This window comes from Piliocolobus tephrosceles, chromosome 3, assembly GCF_002776525.5.
Source record: "Piliocolobus tephrosceles isolate RC106 chromosome 3, ASM277652v3, whole genome shotgun sequence".
Lineage (NCBI taxonomy): Eukaryota > Metazoa > Chordata > Mammalia > Primates > Cercopithecidae > Piliocolobus > Piliocolobus tephrosceles.
The window spans coordinates 131,734,112-131,761,709 of NC_045436.1; the positions used below are offsets into that span (position 1 = coordinate 131,734,112).

General features: G+C 40.6%; 1 protein-coding gene, 1 non-coding gene and 1 pseudogene across 2 annotated transcripts in view; 2 read left to right on the forward strand and 1 right to left on the reverse strand.

Annotated features, from left to right (window-relative positions):
• The window catches only part of THEGL (theg spermatid protein like), an 87,923-nt gene that overhangs the window by 4,343 nt on the left and 55,982 nt on the right, over positions 1–27,598 (reverse strand). Inside the window, exons 5-7 of the mRNA XM_023192249.2 lie at positions 23,844–23,981; positions 11,758–11,872; positions 3,596–3,727 (exon numbers count right to left, since the gene is read on the reverse strand). Of these exons, the coding sequence (XP_023048017.1) occupies positions 3,596–3,727; positions 11,758–11,872; positions 23,844–23,981 (385 nt within the window). The remainder of the gene's footprint in view (positions 1–3,595; positions 3,728–11,757; positions 11,873–23,843; positions 23,982–27,598) is intronic.
• Positions 157–286, forward strand: LOC111526509. The gene has a single exon (XR_002726385.1). It is a non-coding gene; the product is annotated as a small nucleolar RNA SNORA70 (small nucleolar RNA).
• LOC113219789 lies at positions 187–640 on the forward strand (annotated as a pseudogene).

Here is a 27,598-nt window from a genome sequence, read left to right on the forward strand (position 1 = left end):
AAAAAAAAAAATATATATATATATATATATATATATATATATATATACACACACACACACACATATATACACATGCATATATATATACACACATACATACATATACCCACTTAGTGTATTCTATTTTCATACTGCTACGAAGAAATATCTGAAATGGGGTAATTTCTTAAGAAAAAGAGGTTTCCTCATGGGGGCCCAGTGTGCAATGGCTGCAAACAGCAGCTTCCCTGGTAGTGATGCAGCCTGTTTGTTGTATGGGTTGCTCTAAGGGACCTTGGAGACAGACCTTTCAGATGGATGTTCATGTTTCTGACCTTGCACTACCCCAGTGTAGGCTCCAAACAGGCATGCGAGGTGCCATTGGAAAGCCCCAGGGCACTGTGGCCAGGGTTCACATTGGCCAAGTTATGTCCATCCACACTAAGCTGCAGAACAAGGAGTATGTGATGGAGGCCCTGGGCAGGGCCAAGTTCAAGCTCCCCAGCCGCCAGAAGATCCACATCTCAAAGAAGTGGGGCTTCACCAAGTTCAATGCCAATGAATTTGAAGACATGGTGGCTGAGAAGCGGCTCATCCCAGATGGGTCAAGTACGTTCCCAATCGTGGTGCTCTGGACAAGTGGCAGGCCCTGCACTCATGAGGGCTTCCACTGTGCTGCCCCCTCTTAATACTCACCAATAAATTCTACTTCCTGTCCACCTAAAAAAAAAAAAATGCCTTCACTTCAATTACCCCTCTTTCTTACGTACTTTGTCTGTTATTTTAGTTTTATCCTGATTCCCTCAATAAACATTATTAGTATATTATTAAAAAAAAAAAGAAAAAGAGGTTTAATGGAATCATAGTTCCATTGGGGAGTGGCTGGGAGGAGGCCTCACCGTCATGGCAGAAGGCAAAGGAAGAGCAAAGGCGCATCTTATATGGTGGTGGGCAAGAGAGCATGAGAGCCCAGTGAAGGAGGAAGCCCCTTATAAAACCATCAGATCTCATGAGAACTCACTCTCTATCAGGAAAACAGCATGGGGGAAACCAACCCCATGATTCAATTATCTCCACCTGGTCCTTCCCTTGACATGTGGGATTATTACAATTCAAGGTGAGGTTTGAGTGGGGACACAGAGCCAGACCATATCACTTAGGCTCCTTCTGTGACCTACAAGGCCCTATATGATCTGCCCTCTGACCTCATCTTCCTCCCCTCCTCCCCTTGATCCCTGTGATTCCAGCCACACAGCGCCCTGGACCAGCTCCTTTCCTCTCAGGACCTTTGCACTTGCTAGTTCTCCTTAAAAAAAACTTCCCTCAGCCTTGGCTTGGCTGCCTCTCCCTCACTCAAGTCTCTAGACTCATACATCACATTTTTCAAGGAAGTCTTCCCTGACCAGCCAAGACAAGTCAGCCTAATTACCCTCTTCTGCAGGACTTACTTAATCTTCTTCATAGCACATGTCAACACCCACGTCAGCTCATTTATCACTTTGTTATTTCACTTTGTCTGTATTTCTCCCCATTAGAATATAAGCTGCTCAAGGGGAATTACTTGTTTGCTGAAAGCTAAAATTGGCTCTGGCACATAGTTGGTGCTGAATAAACATATAATGACTGACTCCTTTTAGTCTTACTTTGAAAACCACATCTACCAGATTGTCTTTCTGTTATGTTGCTTTATTGGTAAAATATCTAGGATGACATCTACTATTCTCTTTTAAATGCTCACTCAAAAGAATTAGAGTGGGGCTAGGCATGATGGCTCACACCTATAATCCTAGCACTTTGGGAGGTTGAGGCACAAGGATCACTTGAGCTCAGGGGTTCCAGACTGGCCTGGGCAACATAGTGAGACCCCTGTCTCTACAAAAAATTGTAAAAACTTGGGTGTGGTGGCACATGCCTGTAGTCACAGCTGCTCAGGTGGCTGAAGTGGGAGGATCACTTAAGCCCAGCACGTTGAAGCTGCAGTGAGCTATGATCATGCCGCTGCACTTCAGCCTGGATGACAGAGCAAAACACTGTCTAAACACACACACACACACACACACACACACACACACACACACACACAAAACAAAATAATTAGGGTGGACAGCTAACATCACTCTCAGTAGTCTTGGAAGTGTTCTGCATTGCACTGGTGCAGATTTGTTTCAGGTTCTAAGACTATGATTTTCTGCAGTGGTGTTTCTTTTTTCTGAAGACCTTAAAAAATAAGACAAACCCAAGTAATCCTAGCAATTACAGAAAGATCTGCCTTACTTCCATTTTTACATACCAAAAAACTGAGAATAAAGTCATTTGCCTGACAGTCACAAGTTACTTCAGTAAACTTAAGACACTCTTCCAAGGGTTTCTGATTCCCAGAATGGTTTTCTTTCCTAATAGAATTCCATATCAAATCCTCAGTTTCCTTGAAACAGGGTGAAACTGGTCCCACCTCTTTTGGCAACAGGATCATTAGATATTTTTTGAAAACCCAACTGGAATAGGGCACCAAGTTGGCACTGCAATTGACGGTGGGGAATGTCAAGGATGAAGAAGGAGGGAAGCCATCGAAGGCTCCAGGCTCTGTGCTGAGTGCCATGACTTACCTGTTACTGCTCAACACAGCAGACGTATCAGTGAGGATGGCTATCTCCAGAATTCCCTAGCTCACCTTGCTCTACCCAACTTCAAGTGCATCCCAACTTTAGTACTTTGGCATGTAATCTTCCCTTTACTGGAATGATCTTCACTTGGTTAACTCCTTATCAGTCAGGTTTCAGCTCAAACGTTCCTTCCTTAGAGAGACCTTCACTGACTACCACAGGCAAAGTATCTTACCACCCCACCCCACAGTCATTCATTTTCTTTTTCTTTTTCTTTTTTTTTTTTTTTGAGATGGAGTCTCGCTCTGTCGCCCAGGCTGGAGTGCAGTGGCCGGATCTCAGCTCACTGCAAGCTCCGCCTCCCGGGTTCACGCCGTTCTCCTGCCTCAGCCTCCCGAGTAGCTGGGATTACAGGCGCTCGCCACCTCGCCCGGCTAGTTTCTTTTGAATTTTTTAGTAGAGATGGGGTTTCACCATGTTAGCCAGAATGGTCTTGATCTCCTGACCTCGTGATCCGCCCGCCTCGGCCTCCCAAAGTGCTGGGATTACAGGTGTGAGCCACCGCACCCGGCTAGTCATTCATTTTCTATGTCATTTTCTTCATAGCATTTAGCATGATCTGACATTATCTATTGACTAATTTATTGTTTGTCTCCCCTGATTAGCATAGAGCTCCAAGTTATTCACTGGGATCACTGCCTTGCTCACAGTAGGCATCCAAATATTTGTTGAATGAATAAGGCTCAGGAAGGTTGTCCCAACATCATAGAGCTTGGAGTGACGAGGCTGCGATTTGAACCCAGCTCCAAAACTGAACTCCAAAGCCCATGCTCTTGGTGCTCTACTCTTTTCCCCTTCTCCCTATCATGTAGCTAGGTCTCTCTTCCCACCACAGACCACTCTTCCCAGATTCTCTTTTCCAGTGACTTTGGGCTATGCCCTGTAGAGGCAAAATAGCACCCTAGGAGCAGCCAGAAAGTGAACTGAAGGATACCAAGGTAGTGATGGCTTACAGGACGGATGGGCAGTTCACTTCTTTGTCTTTCATAGCACAGACCCTCTAACTTGATCCTTGGGTGGGCGAGGTCTACAATTCTTGGAGTTGCAATCGCACTCAGGGTAGAAAGTGAAATCTTGGTTTGCATCTAGAGAAAAAAATAAAACAGTACTTGTAAGTATCAAATACTAAACACTATCTAGTTCAAGATTACAAAGTATGATTTGACCTCTGGGCCAGACTTCTCAACACTCCAGTAGAAAGGGTGGGAATCTTGCAGTAACCTATAATCACAGTTGAAAGGATCAATTTCTATCTTTCTCAAACTAGGTTGCATGGATTCCAACGTGGCTTTTCAAGAACTTAACGGTTAAACTAAAGACATTGAGGCAATAGCAAATAATGTTACATACTGATTCAGAGATAAATGGTAATGCTGATTTGTGGACTGATAAACTCAGCCAGGAGGCCAGGCCCAGCCCCACCAAATGAGAATACTATAAAGCAGTGGTCCCCAACCTTTTGGACACCAGGGACCAGTTTCATGGAAGACAATTTTTCCATGGACAGTGTTGGAAAAAGGATGGTTTGGGGATGAAACTGTTCCAACTTGGATAATCAGCCATTACATTATCATAAGGAGAGCACAACCTAGACCCTTTGCATGCACAGTTAACAATAGGGTTCATGCTCCTATGAGAATCTAATGCCACTGCTGATCTGACAGGAGGTGGAACTCAGGCAGTAATGAGTAAACCCTCCTGCTCACCTCCTGCTGTGCTGCCTGATTCCTAACAGGCCATGGACTGGTATTGGTCCACAGCCTGGGGATTGGGGATCCCTGCTATAAAGGGTGACTTAGCTTTGTTCTTAATTATTTTTGCCCTTTGGGAATTGGGGCTTATATTATCACAAATCACCATGCTTAAAGTGAATTTAAGTGTCTCCCTTCTAATTGGAGTAGATAAGAAAAAGAAGCCAAAGCTAACAAGAAGAAAAGCAGAACCACACATCTCCCCACTAGACTCCCAAGTTATTCTTCACTATCTGAATTGTGGAAATTTGTCCAAATTACATGGTCTTCTATTTAAATTACTTGTATTCAAAATCAAAGCTTACCATAAAACTTTGAAGGAAAATATAATCAATAACTGGAAATAAAAAGGGGCTTTAACTGCGGGTTAAAATTCCTTCCTGTGCTGTTTAATTGATGATGATGATGATGATGATTATGGTGATACTAACAGTGATGGTGTTTCACATGTTTTGTGTATTAATCTTGTGTATTAGTCAAATTTTACATGTTTTGTGTGTTAGTCAAATTCCTTCTTGTGCTATTTAATTGATGATGAAGATTTTGATGATGAAGATTATGATGATGATAATACACATGTTTTGTGTATTAGTCTATCCTTGTATTGCTATAAAGACCTACCTGAGATGGGGTAATTTGTAAAGAAAAGAGGGCTTGTTGGCTCATGGTTCTGCAGGATGTACAGGTAGCATGGCTGAGGAGGCCTCAGGAAATTTACAATCATGGTGGAAGGGCAAAGGGGAAACACATCTTACATGGTGGGAACAGGAGAGAGCAAAGGGGAAGGTGCAACACACTTTTAACAACCAAGTCTCCTGAGAACTCACTCACTATCACAAGAACAGCAAGGGGGAAATCCACCCTCATGATCCAATTACCTCCCACTAGGCCCCTCCTCCAATACTGGGGATTATAATTCTACATGAGATTTGGGTGGGGACACAAATCAAAATGAATCATTTATTCCTCATCTCGGGCATCATTTTTATTTCTAATTCTCTAAGACAGAAACCAAGGTATTATGAGATTCATTAATTTATTTAAGTTTACATAGTAAGAGGTAGAGAACATTCAAACTGAAGAGCCTACCTCTTTGTACAACACAACAAAGTACTAATTAAGCATTTTAAGCATTTTTAAGCATGAATAAAGCTTTCTCTCCTCTCAGGCTCTGGGAAAATGAAAGAAATAAATGGCAACCATTGCTTTCAATTAAAGCTTACGATCTAAAAAGACTTAATCATTTACTTATTCAATTTATTAAACAAACATTTCTTAGTCAATTATAGTATGTAAGACGTAACAAGGAATAATAAGATACAGTTCATTTCCTTAATTTTCAACTTAGAAAGAACCATAAGACTGGGTGTGGTAGATCATGCCTATGACATCAGCAGTTTGGGAGGCTGAGGCAAGGAGGAAGGATTGAGCCCAAGAGTCTTTTCAAATAACTGTGGATATTCTTCCTTGATACTACGACTTGAAAAATGCTAGTTTCTTAAATGGTAGCTGCAAAAAGTACCATTTGACACTATGTGAATGAACTTTTTATACTCCATTACCTTACAATCTATTTGCTTATCTTGCACATTGAATGAAACTTTTAGCCATGCACAATTTTGCACTTAATATCTAGTTTTCACACCAGGGATGCAAGAATGGTTTAACACACACAAGTCAATAAATGTGATACATCACACAATGAGAATTAAAAACAAAAATCACATGATCATCTCAATAGATGCAGAAAAAGCATTTGACAAACTCTCCAAAATCCAGCAAACTCTCAGCAAAATTGGCAAACAAGGGACATAACTTAATGTAGTAAGAGCCCTCTATGACAAACCCACAGCCAACATAATACTGAATGGGGAAAAGTTGAAAGCTCTCTGAGAACTGAAACAAGACAAGGAGGCCCACTCTCACCACTCCTCTTCAACATAGTACTGGAAGTCCTAGCCAAAGCAATCAGGCAAGAGAAAGAAATAAAGGGTATCCAACTCAGTAAAGAGGAAGTCAAACTGTTACTGTTTGCACGACATGATCATTTACCTTGAAAACCCTAAAGACTCCTCCAGAAAGCTCCTAGAACTACTAAAAGAATTTGGCAAAGTTTCCAGATATAAGATTAATGTATACTGATCAGTAGTAGCTCTTCTATGCACCGACAGTGACCAAGCAGAGAAACAAATCACGAACTCCACCACTTTTACAATAGCTGCAAAAAACAAAAGTAAATAAAATAAAAAATAAACACACACACACACAAACAAAAACAACAAAAAAACCCAAACAACAACAACAACAAACCCTTAGAAATATACTTAACCAAGGAGTCAAAAGACCTCTACAAAAAAAACTACAAAACACTACTGAAAGAAATCATAGATGATACAAACAAATGGAAACACATCCCATGCTCATGGATGGGTAGAATCAATATTGTGAAAATGACCATACCGCCAAAAGCAATCTACAAATTCAATGCAATCCCCATCAAAATACCACCAGCATTCTTCACAAAATTAGAAAAAACAATTCTAAAATTCATATGGAACCAAAAAGAGCCTGAATAGCCAAAGCAAGACTAAGCAAAAAGAACAAATCTGGAGGCCTCACACTACCTGATTTCAAACTATACTATAAGGCCATAGTCACCAAAACAATACAGTGCTAGTATAAAAATAGGCACACAGGCTGGGCACAGTGGCTCACACCTGTAATCCCAGCACTTTGGAAGGCCGAGGTGGTCGGATCACTTGAGGTCAGGAGTTCGAGACCAGCCTGGCCAACATGGTGAAACTCTGTCTCAACTAAAAATACAAAAATTAGCCAGGTGTGGTGGTGGGTGCCTGTAATCCCAACTACTCGGGAGGCTTAAGCAGGAGAATCACTTGAACCTGGGAGGCAGAGATTGCAGTGAGCTGAGATTGTGCCACTGCACTCCAGCCTGGGCGACAGAGCAAGACTCCGTTTCAAAAAAAGAAAAAAAAGGAAAAAATAAAAAAAGGCACATAGACCAATGGAAAAGAGTAGAGAACCCAGAAATAAGCCCAAATACTTGCAGCCAACTGATCTTTGACAAAGCAAACAAAAGCATAAAGTGGGGAAAGGACATCCTATTCAACAAATGGTGCTGGGATAATTGGCTAGCCAAAAGTAGAAGAATGAAACTGGGTCCTCATCTCTCACCTTATACAAAAATCAACTCAAGATGGATTAAGGACTTAAACCTAAGACCTGAAACTATAAAATTTCTAGAAGATGGCCAGACACGGTGGCTCACCCTTGTAATCCTAGCACTTTGGGATGCTGACGTGGGCGGATCACCTGAGGTTGGGAGTTTGAGACCAGCCTAACCCATATGGAGAAACCCCATCTCTACTAAAAATACAAAATTAGCCTGGTGTGGTGGTGCATGCCTGTAATCCCAATTACCTGGGAGGCTGAGGAAGGAGAATCGCTTGAACCTGGAAGGCAGAGGTTGCAGTGAGCCAAGATCTGCACTCCAGTCTGGGCAACAAGAGCGAAACTCCGTCTCAAAAAAAAGAAAAATTCTAGAAGATGACACTGGAAAAACCCTTCTAGACATTGGCTTAGGCAGGGATTTCATGACCAAGAACTCAAAAGCAAATGCAATAAAAACAAAGATAAATAGCTGGGACTTAATTAAACTAAAGAGCTTTTGCACAGCAAAAGAGCAGTCAGCAGAGTAAAGAGACAACCCACAGAGTGGGAGAAAATCTTCACAATCTATACATCTGACAAAGGACTAATATCCAGAATCTACAACAAACTCAAATCAGTAAGAATTAAACAAACGATCCCATTAAAAGGTGGGTTAAGGACATGAACAGATAATTCTCAAAAGAAGATATACAAATGACCAACAAACATATGAAAAAATGCTCAACATTGCTAATGACCAAGGAAATGCAAATCAAAACTACAATGCGATACCAGCTTACTCCTGAAAAAATGGCCATAATCAAAAAATCAAAAAACAGCAGATGTTGGTGTGGATGCAGTGATCAGGGAACACTCCTACACTGCTGGTGGGAATGTAAACCAGTACAGCCACTGTGGAAAACAGTGTGGAGATTCCTTAAAGAACTAAAAGTAGAACTACCATTTGATCCAGCAATCCCACTGCTGGGTATTTACCCAGAGGAAAAGAAGTCCTTATTTGAAACAGATACTTGCACATGCACGTTTTCAGCAGCACAATTCAGAACTGAAAAATCATGGAACCAACCCAAATGCCCATCAATCAATGAGTGGATGAAGAAACTGTGGTATATGTATAGGATGGAATACTACTCAGCCATAAAAAGGAATGAATTGACAGCATTTGCAGTGACCTGGATGAAACTGGAGACTATTATTCTAAGTAAAGTAACTCAAGAATGAAAAACCAAACATTGTATGTTCTCACTGATACGCAGGAGCTAAGCTATGAGGACACAAAGGCATAAGAATGATATAATGGACTTTGGGGACTTGGGGGGAAGAGTGGGAGGGGGGTGATGGATAAAAGACTACAAATATGGTGCAGTGTATACTGCTCGGGTGATGGGTGCACCAAAATCTCACAAATCACCACTAAAGAACTTACTCATGTAACCAAATACCACCTGTACCTCAATAACTTATGGAAAAATCACAAAAAAAGAAAAATGTTGAATGAAGAAATCAATCAATCAGTCAATCAATGGACCAAGGAAGAATGGATAAAGTACAATTGTTTTATGCACTGTAAAATGAGAAAGTTGAATGAAAATAAAGTGTAAAAGGTAAATTTATAAAATAAACATTTTAGGGGCAGCTATGTAAAAAAGAATATTTAGGGCTCTTAAAATTAATTGTTACAAACTGCTGGAATTATAAATAAAATAATAAAACTTGCAAGCCAAGCCTAAGAAAAATCAACTTTTAAATTTGAAAATTTAAAAATAAGACTATTGATTATTTATAGCATACCTCTAAACAGTCTTTTCTGCATATAAAATCCATGCTCAAGGATACCTAAAAAGCTTACATCATTGGGTGTGGCAGTTTTTTTTAAGTGCCTATAAATTATTTGACACTTCTCTCAATTGAGAGGTGGGGTTTGTGTTCCTGACCCCTTGAATCTGGCCAGACTTGTAACTACATCAATAAACAGAGCATGTCTACTATAACGTTATGTGACTTCTAAGGTCAAGCCATAAAAACCATGCAGCTTCCACTTGTTCTCTTGAAATATTCACCCTCGAGATACTCCATATTAGTATATTCCTTCTCAGAACAGCTCTCATGACAAGGTCTAAGCCACATGGAGAGACCATATGAAGGAACTCCTATAGATATTCTCAACTGAGTCTATCTAGCTTTTAGGTTATCCCGGCCTGGGCACCACACACAGGTATTATTGTGGACTGACTGTGTCCCTCTGAAATTCACATGTTGAAGCCCAAATCCCCAGTGATTGAATTAGGAGGTGGGGTGCTTTGGGTAGTAATTAGATTTGGATGAAGTCATGAGACTGGAGCCCCCATAATAGGATTAGTGTCATTATAAGAAAAGGAAGAGAGACCAGAGATCTTTCTCTCTTTCTCTCTGAGAACCTACAAAGAAGAGGTCATGTGAGTATACAGCAAAATCGTGGTTGTCTGCAAGTCAGGGAGTGGGCCCTCACCAAGAAGAGAATATGCCAGTATCTTAATCTTGGACTTCCCAGGCTCCAGAACTGTGAGTAATAAATCTCTTTTGTTTAATTTACTTAGACGATGGTTTTAGGTTACAGCAGCCCAAGCTGACTAAGACAACTGTAAAGGAGCCTTCAGATGATTCTAGTCCCCCACCATTTCAGAGACCCAAGGCATTACAGATTTCCCAGCTGAGGCCCTAGACATCATGGAGCAGAGAAGAGCCATACCTGCTTGCCCAGTCAGAATTTCTCAGTCATAAAATCCTTGAGCATAATAAAATCATTGTTGTTTTATGCCACTAAGTTTGGGGATGGTTTGGCATAAAGCAACAGACACCTAGATGAGAACTTTAAGGCTGGGTTCTCTGTATTGGTTTTAGATTATCTGGAGTTTGTTTTCCAAACTGATTAGATTTAAAGGCATTAATGATTCTATTGCTAGTGGTGAAAAAAAATACACTGTAGTCCATGGCATGCAGTGGCAAAACAGAAAGAAAGGCTTTGGGTGATGAAGCAGCTGCTACAAGCAAACATTTTAGTGAAATAAATAAGTATAGTAGGATTGCTTGGTTGCTTCTAAGTCAACTGAAGAACCTGAGAAAAGAAAATGGTAATGTCAGGCCTTTAAAATACAACTGTAGGACAGGCACAGTGGCTCACACCTGTAATCCCAGCATTTTGGGAGGTCAAGGTGGGAGAATCACTTGAGCCTAGGAGTTCAAGACCAGCCTGAACAACATAAGGAAACTTTGTCTCTACAAAAAAATGTAAAAATCAGCTGATTGTGGTGGCATGCACCTGTGGTCCCAACTATTCAGGCCAGGGTAGGAGGATCACTTGAGCCTGGAAGGTCAAAGCTGCAGTGAACTGTGATCACATGACTGCATTCCAGCCTGGGTGACAGAGTGGGACCTTGTCTTAAAAAAATTAAAAAATAAAATTCCACGGTAATGTCCACATACAGAATCAGAAAGCTTCTATGACTTTCCTAAAATTTTGAAAGCCTTGTCTTCTAACTGCATAGGGCTGAACATTCTGAAAACCAGACCCAGAATCTAATTTTGTGAGTGGGTGAATTACAGTGAAAATTGAATTTCCAAATTTGAATGGTCTTTTATGTTAAAGTTAAGGGCAATGATTGGAAAAGAGTGGGGCCTCGAACATTGGAATGGGGATATATGGGCAGATTCCAATGAAGCTGGGGACTTTAAACACCAAAATACTGCTGAGCCTCCCTTGCTATTAGAATCAATCTTTCCTCCATCTGAAGAGGTTAGACCCTCCTTGCCTAAAGAACCCATAGAGGCTTCCCCTATCATAGACATATTCCAGGGAACTGCTGACTTGCCCCTATTATATCTCATTGCTTCTAGGTGTATAACCAGACTCAAGTCCCAGCTGCCATAACAGGCTTCCACAGGCTTCTCCACCAGTTCCCACAATTGCTGAAGGGCTAATCCCTATAATAAATCCTGTATTCTACATCACCCATAGTGGTTCTGCTTCTCTGATCCAATCCTGACTGATACCGTAGGCATGGAGGAAAGAGTCAGAAAAGTTCATTTGATAAGAGGGAAAAACAAGCAGGAAGAAAGGAAAACATATCTAGAAAAAGAGGGTAGGTAGCATGTTACAAGTCAATCAGAAACTGTTTCTTCCACATGGGCACACTTACTTTTTTTGAAGGACGATAGTTTGGGTCTGTGCCTTTGGCTACTGAGAGTTGTAATATCCGGGGAGAAGGATCAGAGATTCGAAGAGAATCTCTTGCTGAGTTATCACTGAAGGGTCTATATGCAAATGGAAACATGAAATATTACAGCTATTGGATAGAGAAACAACAATTGGATTTTCCATTGCTATGATCAACTTCTAATCAATTATATACACTGCTTCTATCTTAGCAACATCTATCCCACAGTCATGCTCTTTCTATCAGATTGGTGTTTCTTAAAATTTTTTTACTCTGATCCACAGTAAGAAGTACATTTTTGCCAGCACAGTGGCTCATGTCTGTAATCCCAACAGACATCCCAACATGTTTGTAATCCCTCTGCCTTGAGAGGTGGAGGTGGGAGGATTGTTTGAGGCCTAGAGTTTGAGACCAGTCAGGCAAACATGGTGAGATCCTGTCTCTACAAAAATTAAAAAATTAGCCAGGTGTGGTGGCATGTACCTGTAGTCCCAGCTACTTGCAAGGCTGAGGCGGGAGGATCACTTGCCAAGAGGTCAAGGCTGCAGTAAGCCAAGATTGCACTGCTGCACTCCAGCCTGGGTGACAAAGAGAGACCCCAGTCTCAAAAATAAAAAAAGTATATTTTATATTGTGATACAGTACATGCAAATGTGTGTTGTGTATCTGAAACGAAAATTATTATGAAATAATACCCTATACAATGCATTCCAATTTTTAAATTTTAATTTAATTTCATTATGAAAAAAACTGGAACTGATTTTATGATCTGTTATGAATGAGTTGTGACTTGCATTATGAAAAACACTTCATTTTATACCAATTCCTCCTCTTAAATCTCTGAAATAAAAATTCCAGTCACCCTCTGCAATGGTCAGTCTCCTCTGCAGTATGATTTGAGATAGTGCTGGTCATAATTGCCAGCCACTTGGCCAATTTTCATAGGCTGTTCTCCACATATTTCTTTCCCTAATCAAAAACCTACCAATTAAATGACAAACTTACAAGCCTAATATGGAAAATGTTTTTTCTCAAATAAAAACATGATTACTCTCCAGGGGTAGGCTATTAGTTTGGTTTTGTTTTTTGATGAGATACAATCAACATACCATAACATTTACCCTTTTAAAGTATACAATTCAGTGGTTTCTAAAATATTCACAAAGATATGCAACCATCACCACTATCTAATTTCAGAATCCTGGGAACCAATAATCTACTTTCAGTCTCTATGGATTTGGATCTATGGATTGGCCTATTCTGGAATTTCTTTTTTTTTTTTTTTTTCAGATGGAGTCTTGTTCTGTCACTCAGGCTGGAGTGCAGTAGCACTATCTGGGCTCACTGCAACCTCCGCCTCCTGGGTTCAAGCGATTCTTCTGCCTCAGCCTCCCAAGTAGCTCGGATTACAGGCACACGCCACCATGCCTGGCTAATTTTTGTATTTTTTATTTAGTAGAGATGGGGTTTCACCATGTTGGCCAGGCTGTTCTCGAACTCCTGACCTCAAGTGATCTGCCCACCTCAGCCTCCCAAAGTGCTGGGATTACAGGTGTAAGCCACTGCACCAGGCCAGGAATTTCAAATAAATAGACTCATACAAATATGTAGCCTTTTGTGTCTGCCTTCCTTCACTTAGCATGTTTAGAAGATTCATATATCAATACTTTCTTTTTTATGGCTGAATAATATTCCATTTTATGATTGCCACATTTTGTTTATCTATTCATCATCCATTGATGAACATTTGAATTGCTGCCAGTTTTTGGCTATTATGAATAATGCTGCTAGGAATATTTGTGTACCAGTTTTGTGTGAACGTATGTTTTTAATTATCTTGAGTACATGTCTAGGAGTCTAATTGCTGGCTCATATAATAACTCCATATTTAACATTTTGAGGCACTGAAAAACTGTTTTCTTTATCAGTTGCAGTATTCCACATTCCCACCAGAAATGTATAAGGGTTTCAATTTTTCCACATCCTCAACGATATGTTATTGTTTTGTTGATTTATTATTTCTTATCATCATCCTTGACATTCTTGTAAGTGTGAAGTGGTATCTCATTGTGATTTTAATTTGCATTTCCAGGAAGGCAAATGATGCTCAGCATCTTTTCATATGCTTCTTGTCTATTTGTACATCTTTTTTGGGTAAATGTCTATTTAAATCCTTTGCCCATTTAAAAAATTGGGTTGTCTTTTATTGTACAGTTTTCAGGATTATTTTTATATATTTTGAATATTAGTCCCTGATCAGATATATAGTTTTCAAAAATTTTCTCCTATTTTGTGGGTTGTCTTTTCACTCTCTTGGTAGTGTCCTTTAATGCATAAAAGTTACTTTTGGCTGGGTGCCGTGGCTCACGCCTGTAATCCCAACACTTTGGGAGGCCGAGGGGGGCAAATCACAAGGTCAGGAGATCAAGACCATTCTGGCTAACATGGTGAAACCCCGTCTCTACTGAAAATGCAAAAAAAAAAAAAAAAAAAAAATTAGCCAGGCGTGGTGGCAGGCACCTGTAGTCCCAGCTACTTGGGAAGCTGAGGCAAAAGAATGGTGTGAACCCGGGAGGGGAGCTTGCAGTGAGCCAAGATCGCGCCACTGCACTCCAGCCTGGGTGACAGAGCAAGATTCTGTCTCAAAAAAAAAAAAAAGTTACTGCTTTAGGCAGTTGTCTTTTATGTCAGGTTGAAGAAAAAGAGTTATAAACAAAAATATATACATATTTACATTTTAATGTAATTATAATGTACTATATAAAATGTGCTACATTCTATATTTACCTATGTAGTTAACTCTTTTTGTGCCCTTATTTGGATTTGAGTTACTGTCAAATGTCTTTTTTTGTTTTTTTTGAGACATGGTCTCACTCTGTCACCCAGGCAGGAATGCAGTAACACAGTCAACGCAGCTTCAACCTCCCAGGCTCAAGCAATTTCTCCTGCCTCAGCCTCCCGAGTAGCTGGGACCACAGGCATTCACCTCTACACCCCACTAAATTTTTCATTTTTAGTAGAGATGAGATCTCACTATACTGCCCAGGCTAACTGTCCTTTCACTTTAGCCTGAAGGACTTTCTTTATTATTTCTCATAAAGCAGGTCTGCCGGAAATGAATTCTCTCAATATTTGCTTATCTGGGAATGTTGTAATTTCGCCTTCAGTTATGAAGGATAATTTTGCTAAAAAACTCTTTTATTAGCTTACAGTCTTTTTCCTTCAGTGCTTTATTTTATTTATGTATTTATTTTGAGACAGAGTCTCACTATCTAGCTCAGGCTGGAGTGTAGTGGTGCAATCTCTGTTCACTGCAACCTCCACCTCCCTTTTTTTTTTTTTTTTTATTATACTTTTAGTTCTAGGGTACATGTGCATAACGTGCAGGTTACATATGTATACATGTGCCATGTTGGTGTGCTGCACCCATCAACTCGTCAGCACCCATCAATTCATCATTTATATCAGGTATAACTCCCCAATGCAATCCCTCCCCCCTCCCCCCTCCCCATGATAGGCCCCAGTGTGTGATGTTCCCCTTCCCGAGTCCAAGTGAGCTCATTGTTCAGTTCCCACCTATGAGTGAGAACATGCGGTGTTTGGTTTTCTCTTCTTGTGATAATTTGCTAAGAATGATGGTTTCCAGCTGCATCCATGTCTCTACAAAGGACGCAAACTCATCCTTTTTTATGGCTGCATAGTATTCCATGGTGTATATGTGCCACATTTTCTTAATCCAGTCTGTCACTGATGGACATTTGGGTTGATTCCAAGTCTTTGCTATTGTGAATAGTGCCGCAATAAACATACGTGTGCATGTGTCTTTGTAGTAGCATAATTTATAATCCTTTGGGTATATACCCAGTAGTGGGATGGCTGGGTCATATGGTACATCTAGTTCTAGGTCCTTGAGGAATCGCCATACTGTTTTCCATAATGGTTGAACTAGTTTACAATCCCACCAACAGTGTAAAAGTGTTCCTATTTCTCCACATCCTCTCCAACACCTGTTGTTTCCTGATTTTTTAATGATTGCCATTCTAACTGGTGTGAGATGGTATCTCATTGTGGTTTTGATTTGCATTTCTCTGATGGCCAGTGATGATGAGCATTTTTTCATGTGTCTGTTGGCTGTATGAATGTCTTCCTTTGAGAAATGTCTGTTCATATCCTTTCCCCACTTTTGGATGGGGTTGTTTGTTTTTTTCTTGTATATTTGTTTGAGTTCTTTGTAGATTCTGGAAATGAGCCCTTTGTCAGATGAGTAGATTGCAAAAATTTTCTCCCATTCTGTAGGTTGCCTGTTCACTCTGATGGTAGTTTCTTTTGCTGTGCAGAAGCTCTTTAGTTTAATGAGATCCCATTTGTCAATTTTGGCTTTTGCTGCCGTTGCTTTTGGTGTTTTAGACATGAAGTCCTTGCCCGTGCCTATGTCCTGAATGGTACTACCTAGATTTTCTTCTAGGGTTTTGATGGTATTAGGTCTAACATTTAAGTCTCTAATCCATCTTGAATTAATCTTCGTATAAGGAGTAAGGTAAGGATCCAGTTTCAGCTTTCTGCTTATGGCTAGCCAATTTTCCCAGCACCATTTATTAAATAGGGAATCCTTTCCCCATTTCTTGTTTTTCTCAGGTTTGTCAAATATCAGATGGTTGTAGATGTGTGGCATTATTTCTGAAGGCTCCGTTCTGTTCCATTGGTCTATATCTCTGTTTTGGTACCAGTACCATGCTGTTTTGGTTACTGTAGCCTTGTAGTATAGTTTGAAGTCAGGTAGCGTGACGCCTCCGGCTTTGTCCTTTTGACTTAGGATTGTCTTGGCAATACGGGCTCTTTTTTGGTTCCATATGAACTTTAAAGCAGTTTTTTCCAATTCGGTGAAGAAACTCATTGGTAGCTTGATGGGGATGGCATTGAATCTATAAATTACCTTGGGCAGTATGGCCATTTTCACAATATTGATTCTGCCTATCCATGAGCATGGTATGTTCTTCCATTTGTTTGTGTCCTCTTTGATTTCACTGAGCAGTGGTTTGTAGTTCTCCTTGAAGAGGTCCTTTACATCCCTTGTAAGTTGGATTCCTAGGTATTTTATTCTCTTTGAAGCAATTGTGAATGGAAGTTCATTCCTGATTTGGCTCTCTGCTTGTCTGTTACTGGTGTATAAGAATGCTTGTGATTTTTGCACATTAATTTTGTATCCTGAGACTTTGCTGAAGTTGCTTATCAGCTTAAGAAGATTTTGGGCTGAGACGATGGGGTTTTCTAAATACACAATCATGTCATCTGCAAACAGGGACAATTTGACTTCCTCTTTTCCTAACTGAATACCCTTGATTTCTTTCTCTTGCCTGATTGCCCTAGCCAGAACTTCCAACACTATGTTGAATAGGAGTGGTGAGAGAGGGCATCCCTGTCTTGTGCCAGTTTTCAAAGGGAACTTTTCCAGTTTTTGCCCATTCAGTATGATATTAGCTGTGGGTTTGTCATAAATAGCTCTTATTATTTTGAGGTACGTTCCATCAATACCGAATTTGTTGAGCGTTTTTAGCATGAAGGGCTGTTGAATTTTGTCAAAAGCCTTTTCTGCATCTATTGAGATAATCATGTGGTTCTTGTCTTTGGTTCTGTTGATATGCTGGATTACGTTGATTGATTTGCGAATGTTGAACCAGCCTTGCATCCCAGGGATGAAGCCCACTTGATCATGGTGGATAAGCTTTTTGATGTGCTGCTGAATCCGGTTTGCCAGGATTTTATTGAGGATTTTTGCATCGATGTTCATCAGGGAGATTGGTCTAAAATTCTCTTTTTTTGTTGTGTCTCTGCCAGGCTTTGGTATCAGGATGATGCTGGCCTCATAAAATGAGTTAGGGAGGATTCCCTCTTTTTCTATTGATTGGAATAGTTTCAGAAGGAATGGTACCAGCTCCTCCTTGTACCTCTGGTAGAATTCAGCTGTGAATCCATCTGGTCCTGGGCTTTTTTTGGTGGGCAGGCTATTAATTGTTGCCTCAATTTCAGAGGCTGCTATTGGTCTATTCAGGGATTCAACTTCTTCCTGGTTTAGTCTTGGAAGAGTGTACGCGTCCAGGAAATTATCCATTTCTTCTAGATTTTCTAGTTGATTTGCGTAGAGGTGTTTATAGTATTCTCTGATGGTAGTTTGTATTCCTGTGGGGTCAGTGGTGAGATCCCCTTTATCATTTTTTATTGCGTCTATTTGATTCCTCTCTCTTTTCTTCTTTATTAATCTTGCTAGCGGTCTGTCAATTTTGTTGATCTTTTCAAAAAACCAACTCCTGGATTCATTGATTTTTTGGAGGGTTTTTTGTGTCTCTATCTCCTTCAGTTCTGCTCTGATCTTAGTTATTTCTTGCCTTCTGCTAGCTTTTGAATGTGTTTGCTCTTGCCTCTCTAGTTCTTTTAATTGTGATGTTAGAGTGTCAATTTTAGATCTTTCCTGCTTTCTCTTGTGGGCACTTAGTGCTATAAATTTCCCTCTACACACTGCTTTAAATGTGTCCCAGAGATTCTGGTATGTTGTATCTTTGTTCTCATTGGATTCAAAGAACATCTTTATTTCTGCTTTCATTTCGTTATGTACCCAGTAGTCATTCAGGAGCAGGTTGTTCAGTTTCCATGTAGTTGAGCGGTTTTGATTGAATTTCTTAGTCCTGAGTTCTAGTTTGATTGCACTGTGGTCAGAGAGACAGTTTGTTATAATTTCTGTTCTTTTACATTTGCTGAGGAGTGCTTTACTTCCAATTATGTGGTCAATTTTGGAATAAGTGTGATGTGGTGCTGAGAAGAATGTATATTCTGTTGACTTGGGGTGGAGAGTTCTATAGATGTCTATTAGGTCCGCTTGGTGCAGAGATGAGTTCAATTCCTGGATATCCTTGTTAACTTTCTGTCTCGTTGATCTGTCTAATGTTGACAGTGGAGTGTTGAAGTCTCCCATTATTATTGTATGGGAGTCTAAGTCTCTTTGTAAGTCTCTAAGGACTTGCTTTATGAATCTGGGTGCTCCTGTATTGGGTGCATATATATTTAGGATAGTTAGCTCTTCCTGTTGAATTGATCCCTTTACCATTATGTAATGGCCTTCTTTGTCTCTTTTGATCTTTGATGGTTTAAAGTCTGTTTTATCAGAGACTAGGATTGCAACCCCTGCTTTTTTTTGTTCTCCATTTGCTTGGTAGATCTTCCTCCATCCTTTTATTTTGAGCCTATGTATGTCTCTGCATGTGAGATGGGTCTCCTGAAGACAGCAGACTGATGGGTCTTGACTCTTTATCCAGTTTGCCAGTCTGTGTCTTTTAATTGGAGCATTTAGTCCATTTACATTTAAGGTTAATATTGTTATGTGTGATCTTGATCCTGCCATTATGATATTAACTGGTTATTTTGCTCATTAGTTGATGCAGTTTCTTCCTAGGCTCGATGGTCTTTACATTTTGGCATGTTTTTGCAGTGGCTGGTACCGGTTGTTCCTTTCCATGTTTAGGGCTTCCTTCAGGGTCTCTTGTAAGGCAGGCCTGGTGGTGACAAAATCTCTAAGCATTTGCTTATCTGTAAAGAATTTTATTTCTCCTTCACTTATGAAACTTAGTTTGGCTGGATATGAAATTCTGGGTTTAAAATTCTTTTCTTTAAGAACGTTGAATATTGGCCCCCACTCTCTTCTGGCTTGTAGAGTTTCTGCCGAGAGATCTGCTGTCAGTCTGATGGGCTTCCCTTTGTGGGTAACCCGACCTTTCTCTCTGGCTGCCCTTAAGATTTTTTCCTTCATTTCAACTTTGGTGAATCTGGCAATTATGTGTCTTGGAGTTGCTCTTCTGGAGGAGTATCTTTGTGGCGTTCTCTGTATTTCCTGAATTTGAATGTTGGCCTGGCCTGCTAGGTTGGGGAAGTTCTCCTGGATGATATCCTGTAGAGTGTTTTCCAATTTGGTTCCATTTTCCCCCTCACTTTCAGGCACCCCAATCAGACGTAGATTTGGTCTTTTGACATAATCCCATACTTCTTGCAGGCTTTGTTCATTTCTTTTTCTTCTTTTTTCTTTTGGTTTCTCTTCTCGCTTCATTTCATTCATTTGATCCTCAATCGCTGATACTCTTTCTTCCAGTTGATCGAGTCGGTTACTGAAGCTTGTGCATTTGTCACGTATTTCTCGTGACATGGTTTTCATCTCTGTCATTTCGTTTATGACCTTCTCTGCATTAATTAGTCTAGCTGTCAATTCTTCCACTCTTTTTTCAAGATTTTTAGTTTCTTTGCGCTGGGTACGTAATTCCTCCTTTAGCTCTGAGAGGTTTGATGGACTGAAGCCTTCTTCTCTCATCTCATCAAAATCATTCTCTGACCAGCTTTGATCCGTTGCTGGCGATGGGCTGTGCTCCTTTGCAGGAGGAGATGCGCTCTTATTTTTTGAATTTCCAGCTTTTCTGCCCTGCTTTTTCCCCATCTTTGTGGTTTTATCTGTCACTGGTCTTTGATGATGGTGACGTACTGATGGGGTTTTGATTTAGGTGTCCTTCCTGTTTGATAGGTTTCCTTCTGACTGTCAGGACCCTCAGCTATAGGTCTGTTGGAGATTGCTTGAGGTCCACTCCAGATCCTGTTTGCCTGGGTATCAGCAGCAGAGGTTGCAGAAGATAGAATATTGCTGAACAGCGAGTGCACCTGTCTGATTCTTGCTTTGGAAGCTTCCTCTCAGGGGTGTACTCCACCCTGTGAGGTGTGGGGTGTCAGACTGCCCCTAGTGGGGGATGTCTCCCAGTTAGGCTACTCAGGGGTCAGTGACTCACTTGAGCAGGCAGACTGCCCCTTCTCAGATCTCAACCTCCGTGTTGGGAGATCCCCTGCTCTCTTCAAAGCTGTCAGACAGAGTCGTTCGCGTTTCACAGGCTTCTACTCCTTTAGCTGAGCCCTGTCCCCAGAGGCGCAGTCTACAGAGACAGGCAGGTTTCCTTGAGCTGCTGTGAGCTCCACCCAGTTCCAGCTTCCCAGTGGCTTTAGTTACCTACTTAAGCCTCAGCGATGGCGGGCGCCCCTCCCCCAGCCTCGCTGCTGCCTTGCGGTTAGATTGCCGCAGACTGCTGTGTTAGCAAGGAGAGAGGCTCCGTGGGCGTGGGACCCTCCCGGCCAGGTGTGGGATACAATCTCCGGTGTGCCGGTGTTACAGCGCAGTATTGGGGTGGGAGTTACCCGATTTTCCAGGTGTTGTGTGTCTCAGTTCCCCTGGCTAGGAAAAGGGACTCCCTTCCCCCTCGCGCTTCCCAGGTGAGGCGATGCCTCGCCCTGCTTCAGCTCTCGCTGGTCAGGCTGCAGCAGCTGACCAGCACCGATTGTCCGGCACTCCCGAGTGAGATGACCCCAGTACCTCAGTTGAAAATGCAGAAATCGCCGGTCTTCTGTGTCGCTCGCGCTGGGAGTTGGAGACTGAAGCTGCTCCTATTCGGCCATCTTGCTCCGCTCCACCTCCCTTTTTAATGGACTAACTCTTTTATGATATAAAATGACCTTTCTCTGTCTCTAGTAACAATGTTTGTCGTAAAGTCTATATTGTCTGATATCAGTTTGGCCAATCCAGGTCTTTTTTGGTTGGTGTGCACAGTATATCTTTTTCCATTTTTTTACTTTCAGTCTATTTGTGTCTATTTTTTTACTTTCAGTCTATTCTTGTGACTCAGCCTCCTGAGTAGCTGGGATTACAGGCATGAGCTACCACTTCCGGCTAATTTTTGTATTTTTTGTAGAGATGAGGTTTTACCATGTTGGCCAGGCTGGTCACAAACTCCTGACTTCAGATGATCCACCCACCTTGGCCTCCCAAAGTACTGGGATTACAGGTGTGAGCCACCACACCTGGTCAATCCTTCAGTGCTTTAAATATGGCAGACCACTGCCTTCTGGCCTTCATGGTTTCTGATAAGAAATCACTTTTTAACTTTATTGCAAATCATTTGTATACAATGAGTTGTTTTTCTCTTGCTGCTTTCAAGATTTTGTCTTTGGCTATCAACAGTTTGATCACGATGTGTCAAGTTCTGAATCTCTTTGAGTTTATCCTATTTGGAGTGTGTTGAGTTTCATGGATGTGTAATATTTTTCATCAAATTTAGGAGATTTTGGGCCATTATTTCTTCAAATATTTCTCCCACCCCTTGATCTCTCTCCTCTGCTATGGGATTTCCATTACGGCTATGTTGATACTCTTCAAAGTGTCACACAAGTCTCAGAAGATGTGCTCATTTTACTACATTCTTTTTCTTTTCTGTTTCTCAGACTTGATAATCTCAATTGACCTGTGTTCAAGTTTGCTGATTATTTCTTCTACTTGCTCAAATATGCAGTTGAGCTCCTTTAGTTAATCAACTAAAAGATATGTCACAAAGCCCAGGCTCATATCTGTCATCTATTGGACAGCCCTGTGTGTCTTCACTAAGCACTTGCTTTTTTCCTTCACATAATTATAACAAGCTTGGTGATCTGTTTCCAATTCACAGAAGATTTAAAAAGTGGTTGGTTAGAGACTATTCCCTTGACAAAAAGAGAAATAACAGAAATAACTATGAGAAGCAAACATCTCATAATTTGAAAGCATGGAAGTCAGACCATTTAGCCTAAGGAAAATCTTGGCTTTATACTTAAACAGCTCCTGAGATGTTTTCTATATTAAAGTATTATAAAATAGTTGATGTTCATAATAAAGAGCTTAAGCCAATGAACAACGGTTACGTGTATGTTCAAGCAGCAGAAAAGTCTACTTAGAAAAGCAGGGAAATATAAACTTAAAAAAATACAAAATGTTTTAACACTAAAGGGCATTTTATTTACATGTAACATCAAACTGAGGTCTCTCAAGAAGTGGCAATAAAGTATTCCTTTGTTTATAACAATAGATACATTACCAAATTTATGTGTATACATAACTACCAAATTTTACGTATTTGGTATACAGCAGATTTTATTGAACGAATTGATAAATAAGTAATTGAGGAAACTTTGTGGGAAGAATTGGGCCTTCTTTAACAGTATTCTATGATGGAAAAGACTCAAGCTGTCTAGTTCAACCTTTCTCTGAATGCAGGAACCTTTTCTAAAATCCATGTAAAGTCACAATTCCAGTGTGGCTTGAAAACTTTCAGGGATTAGGGTGGAATGCCTGTTCACCTTCCATTACTGGACAGTTTCCATTACCTGATAGCTAGTCAGAAAGATTTTTCTATACTAAGCTGATGTCTGCTGCCCTGTCAAAGTTCTACTTCTAGTTCTAGGATTAACATACAGTAATTTCACGTTCACCTCTTCTTCCTCTTCCAGTTGCCAACCCTTTAAATATTTTAACACAGCTGTCGCCACTTTCTTATTCTCTTTTTTAAACTAAACATGTCATTTCTCTTAACTATTTTTCACACCACATAGTTTCCAGAAGCCCAATATCTCATTTCCCACCTTCTGAACAGTCTCAAGTTTATTATCATTTCTTAAGGTATAACATCCACAACTGCACATACAAGTCCAGTGTGTTCTGACTAAAGTAGCACACAGTAGCACTATCAGCTCTCCATCACTGTGCACTGTATATCTTCCACTAATGCAACCTAACATTGAATTAGCTTTTCCAACAACCATATCACAATCTTAGCTCCCATGGAAAATGTACCACCTAGTGGTCTTATCAAGACTAGAAGAAATTCAGCCTTCAAAGCAAAAGGAAGAAAAAGTATCCTCAAAGTCAGAGAGATATAGGAGAACAAATTCCACAAACTGCAAAAACCTGTGGTGTTTTAGTTGCATATTTCCTTTCAACTGGCTAACAATGGTAAGGTTGAGTATAAATTTTAGTTTCACCACAATTTGAGCCAAATGTAATTACTGAAGATGATATTCTCATTACCTACAATTGCTGCAAATATTTGATTCTTTTTACCTGATGCTTTGGAACACAGTGGACTTTTAGCTCATGAAATTGCACACACTAAAACTAGAAAAAAAATACTGAGACATCTGGCCAAATTAGATTAGGATTTATAGAGATTCTCAAGATACTCTACCTATTTAGTAGACACTGTCTTTTGAATCCACTGGGCTGTGACAGCCTCTGGATCCTTTTGGAGGGTTGTCTAAACAACGCAGGAGGAGTGATCTCCCAAATTATAGACTCTCTTCCACAGCTGTAGTAATATTGAGGCCTGCAAGTTGTAGAAGAGAAAAGAAGTAAATAAAACAAGCATGATTTCAAATTATCATAGTATTTTCTAACATTGATCCTCAGGCCTAGGGGAGCAGGTATGACGGTTTATTATTGATGAGCTGTTTTCCACGTGAGGAGAAATTACTTTAGAAATAGTTCCACCCATCTAGGTTTTTGTTTTTTTTTTTTAGTAGAGACGGGGTTTCAACGTGTTAGCCAGGATGGTCTCGATCTCCTGACCTTGTGATCCACCCACCTCCGCCTCCCAAAGTGCTGGGATTACAGGTGGGAGCCACTGTGCCTGGCCGACATCTTCTTTTTTTTCATTGAGAGAGGGTCATACTCGGCTCACTGCAGCCTCAACCTCCTGGGCTCAAGTGATCCTCCCACCTCAGCCTCCCAAGTAGCTGGGATCACAGGCATGTGCCTCTATGCCTAGCAACTTTTTAAAATTCTTTTGTAGAGATGGGTTTCACTATGTTCTCCAGGTTGGTCTTGAACTTCTGGGCTCAAGCAATACTCCTGTCTCAGCCTCCCAAAGTGCTAGAATTAAAGGCATGAGCCACCATGCCTGGCAATTACATTTTCCAAATAGACCAAAAGATACACAGATGAAGAGAAAATTTGCTTTTAAAACCAAATACTTCCTTTAGCATCTATATATAAATAAAAATTTTTACATTTCTATTTTATAGGATGAATTGTATTGATACTTTGTTAGATAACTGAGTTTAGGAATACATTCTACTTGATGATGTGCATAGAATAATCATTGCTGGGGCTTGTTAACAATGATTTTTTAGGATAAGTAATAATATTGTTCTTCTTTTGTCTATTTATTTATTATTTTTAGAAGCAGGATCTTGCTCTGTTGCCCAGGTTGAAGTGCAGTGGCACAATCATGGCTCATGGCAGCCTCAAACTCCTGGGCTCAAGCAATGCTCCTGCCTCAGCCTCCTGGGTAGGTGGGACTACAAGTTTGCATCACCATGCTGGGCTTTCTTTTTATATTTGTAGTGATGGGGGCTCGCTATATTATCTAGGCTAGCCTTGAATGCCTGTGCTCAAGTGATGCTCCCGTCTCAGCCTCCCAGAGTGCTGGGATTACAGGCATGAGCCACCACACCCAGCCACCATTGCTCTTCTTATCCACCGTACCCTTCAATCTTTCCTTAACAAAAGATATCATCAGTGGAAAAGGAAGTGATATTGACTACCCCCAGAACTGATGTTAACTCAAATTGCAGTCCCACTTTTGCTTCTATTATAAGGTCCCCTGTTTCTTTAGGACATTCACAGATACAGATCTGCATCCCTCTGCCCAAGCCTCTGTCTCCTGGTTGCAGCTGTAAATAATCGTTTACATCTAGGCTGAACTGGTGACTTGTAAGCCTTAATCTGCATGCAAGTCTTTATCCCCCTTGCTTGCGACCACCCAGTCTTGAGGCCTGTCTACACCATCACACACATCTTTTGAGGGGGCTGGAGGCTGCCCAGCCCTGACTCCACTGCCTGACTGCACTGACTCACCTACACACACACACACACACACACACACACACACACACACACACGGCCTAGCTTAAACAGGCAGGAAATCTCCAGCCCTTACCTGGGATAAGACTTTTGCAGGAAATGGCGGTTCAGTTTGGGAATTAGAGATACAGAAGGAAGTGTGATTTCGAACAATGGGGCACACTGCGGAGACCTTAGACTCAAGCAAGGGGGGCCACAGTGGTTGGGAAGAAGGTGATTATGCAGCCAATGAGCGGCACAAAGGCAAGATGTGCTTGGAGAGTAGACCTGAGGGGAGAGGCCCAAGCAGTGAGTGAGAAATACAAAAAAAAAAAAAAAAAAAGAAGACACCAAAGACAAATCTGCTACTCAACATACTCTCAGGTGGGAATGGCAACCAACAAATGCCAGGAAAATCTGTACTGACTGTAATACTTATGCCTTATGCTGCCAACACCTAAAAGTACATAGGTGTTCTATAAAATGGAGAAAATAAACAATGTATGGTTTTATGAAGGCTAAACAAGAGAAGTGTATGTTATTTTATAATTCACAAAGCACTATTCAAATGATTCTATTAATCAACTTTTATATTAATTTTTAACTTCATATTTGCATATCTCTTCCTTATAGATGCTGCATATTAACAGAATGTACTGCTGCTGCCCTTGTGTGCCTCTCCTCCTCCCAGAGTCATCCACACATCCAAGTTTCACAGTGCTGGCAACGGAGCAGGTATTCAATTTTTTTTTTTTTTTTTTTTTGGAGATAGAGTCTTGTTCCATCACCCAGGCTGGAGTACAATGGTGCGAACTCGGCTCACTGCAACCTCTGCCTCCTGGGTTCAAGCAATTCTCCTGCCTCAGCCTCCCAAGTAGCTAGAATTATAGGTGTGCACCATCACCCCCAGCTAATTTTTGTATTTTTAGTATAGACAGGGTTTTGCCACGTTGACTAGCCTGGTCTCGAACTCCTGACCTCAGGTGATCTGCCCATCTCGGCCTCCCAAAGTGCTGGGATTACAGGTGTGAGTCACCACTCCCAGCTTCAAATATTATTTTAATATAGAGTATGTTGCATTTTTCTCATTGTAAAAGGGACAAATATTCAGTATAGAAAACTTGTAAAATAAAGTTTAAGAGAGAGAAACAAAAAGTATACAGTAGTCCATCATTCAGAGATAGTAATGGGTAATATCTTGGAATAATTTGAGTCTTTTTTCCCTCTATTTATACACTCAAAAAATACTTATTGAGCACCAGGTGCTGTGTTAGGAGCACTCACTAGGAGACAGTGGAGAATAGGATAATCACTGCTTTCTTGCAGTTTATTCCCTATGTCAAGCGGAGAATACCAAATATAAAATACAGTCAAGCACTGTGTAACGACCTTTTGGTCAACAATGAACCACCTATACGACAATTATACTGGATTGTACTGGAGCTGAAAAATTCCTATTGCTTTGTGATGTTGTAGCCATGATAACATCATAGCACAATGTATGACTCACATGTTTATGGTTATGCTGCTGTAAACAAACCCATCAGCACATATAATTCTGTACAGTACATAATACTTTTTTTTTTTACTTCCCTGTAAAATCCAGTTTTAAAGAGTACATAATACTTGATAGTGATGATAAACAACTATGTTACTGGTTTATGTATTTACTATATGTTACGGGTTTATGTATTTTTATTGTTATTTTAGAGTGTACTCTTTCTATTTATATAAAAAAAAACAGCCTCAGACAGGTCCTTCAGGAGGTATTTCAGAAAAAGGCATTTTATCATAGGAGATGACAGCTCCGTGTATGTTTTGCTCGTAAAGACCTTCCAGTGAGACAAGATGTGGAGGTGGAAGATAGTGATATGAATGATCCTGACCCTCTGTAGGCCTAGGCTAATGTTTGTTTGTACCTTCTTTTTCTGTCACCCAGGTTGGAGAGCAGTGTGATCATAGCTCACTGCAGCCTCAAACTCCTGGGCTTAAGCAATCTTCCTGTCTCAGCCTCCCGAGTAGCTAGGACTACAGGCATGTGCCACTATGCCCAGATAATTTTTTTAGTTTTTTTAGAGATGGGGGTCTTACTATGTTGCC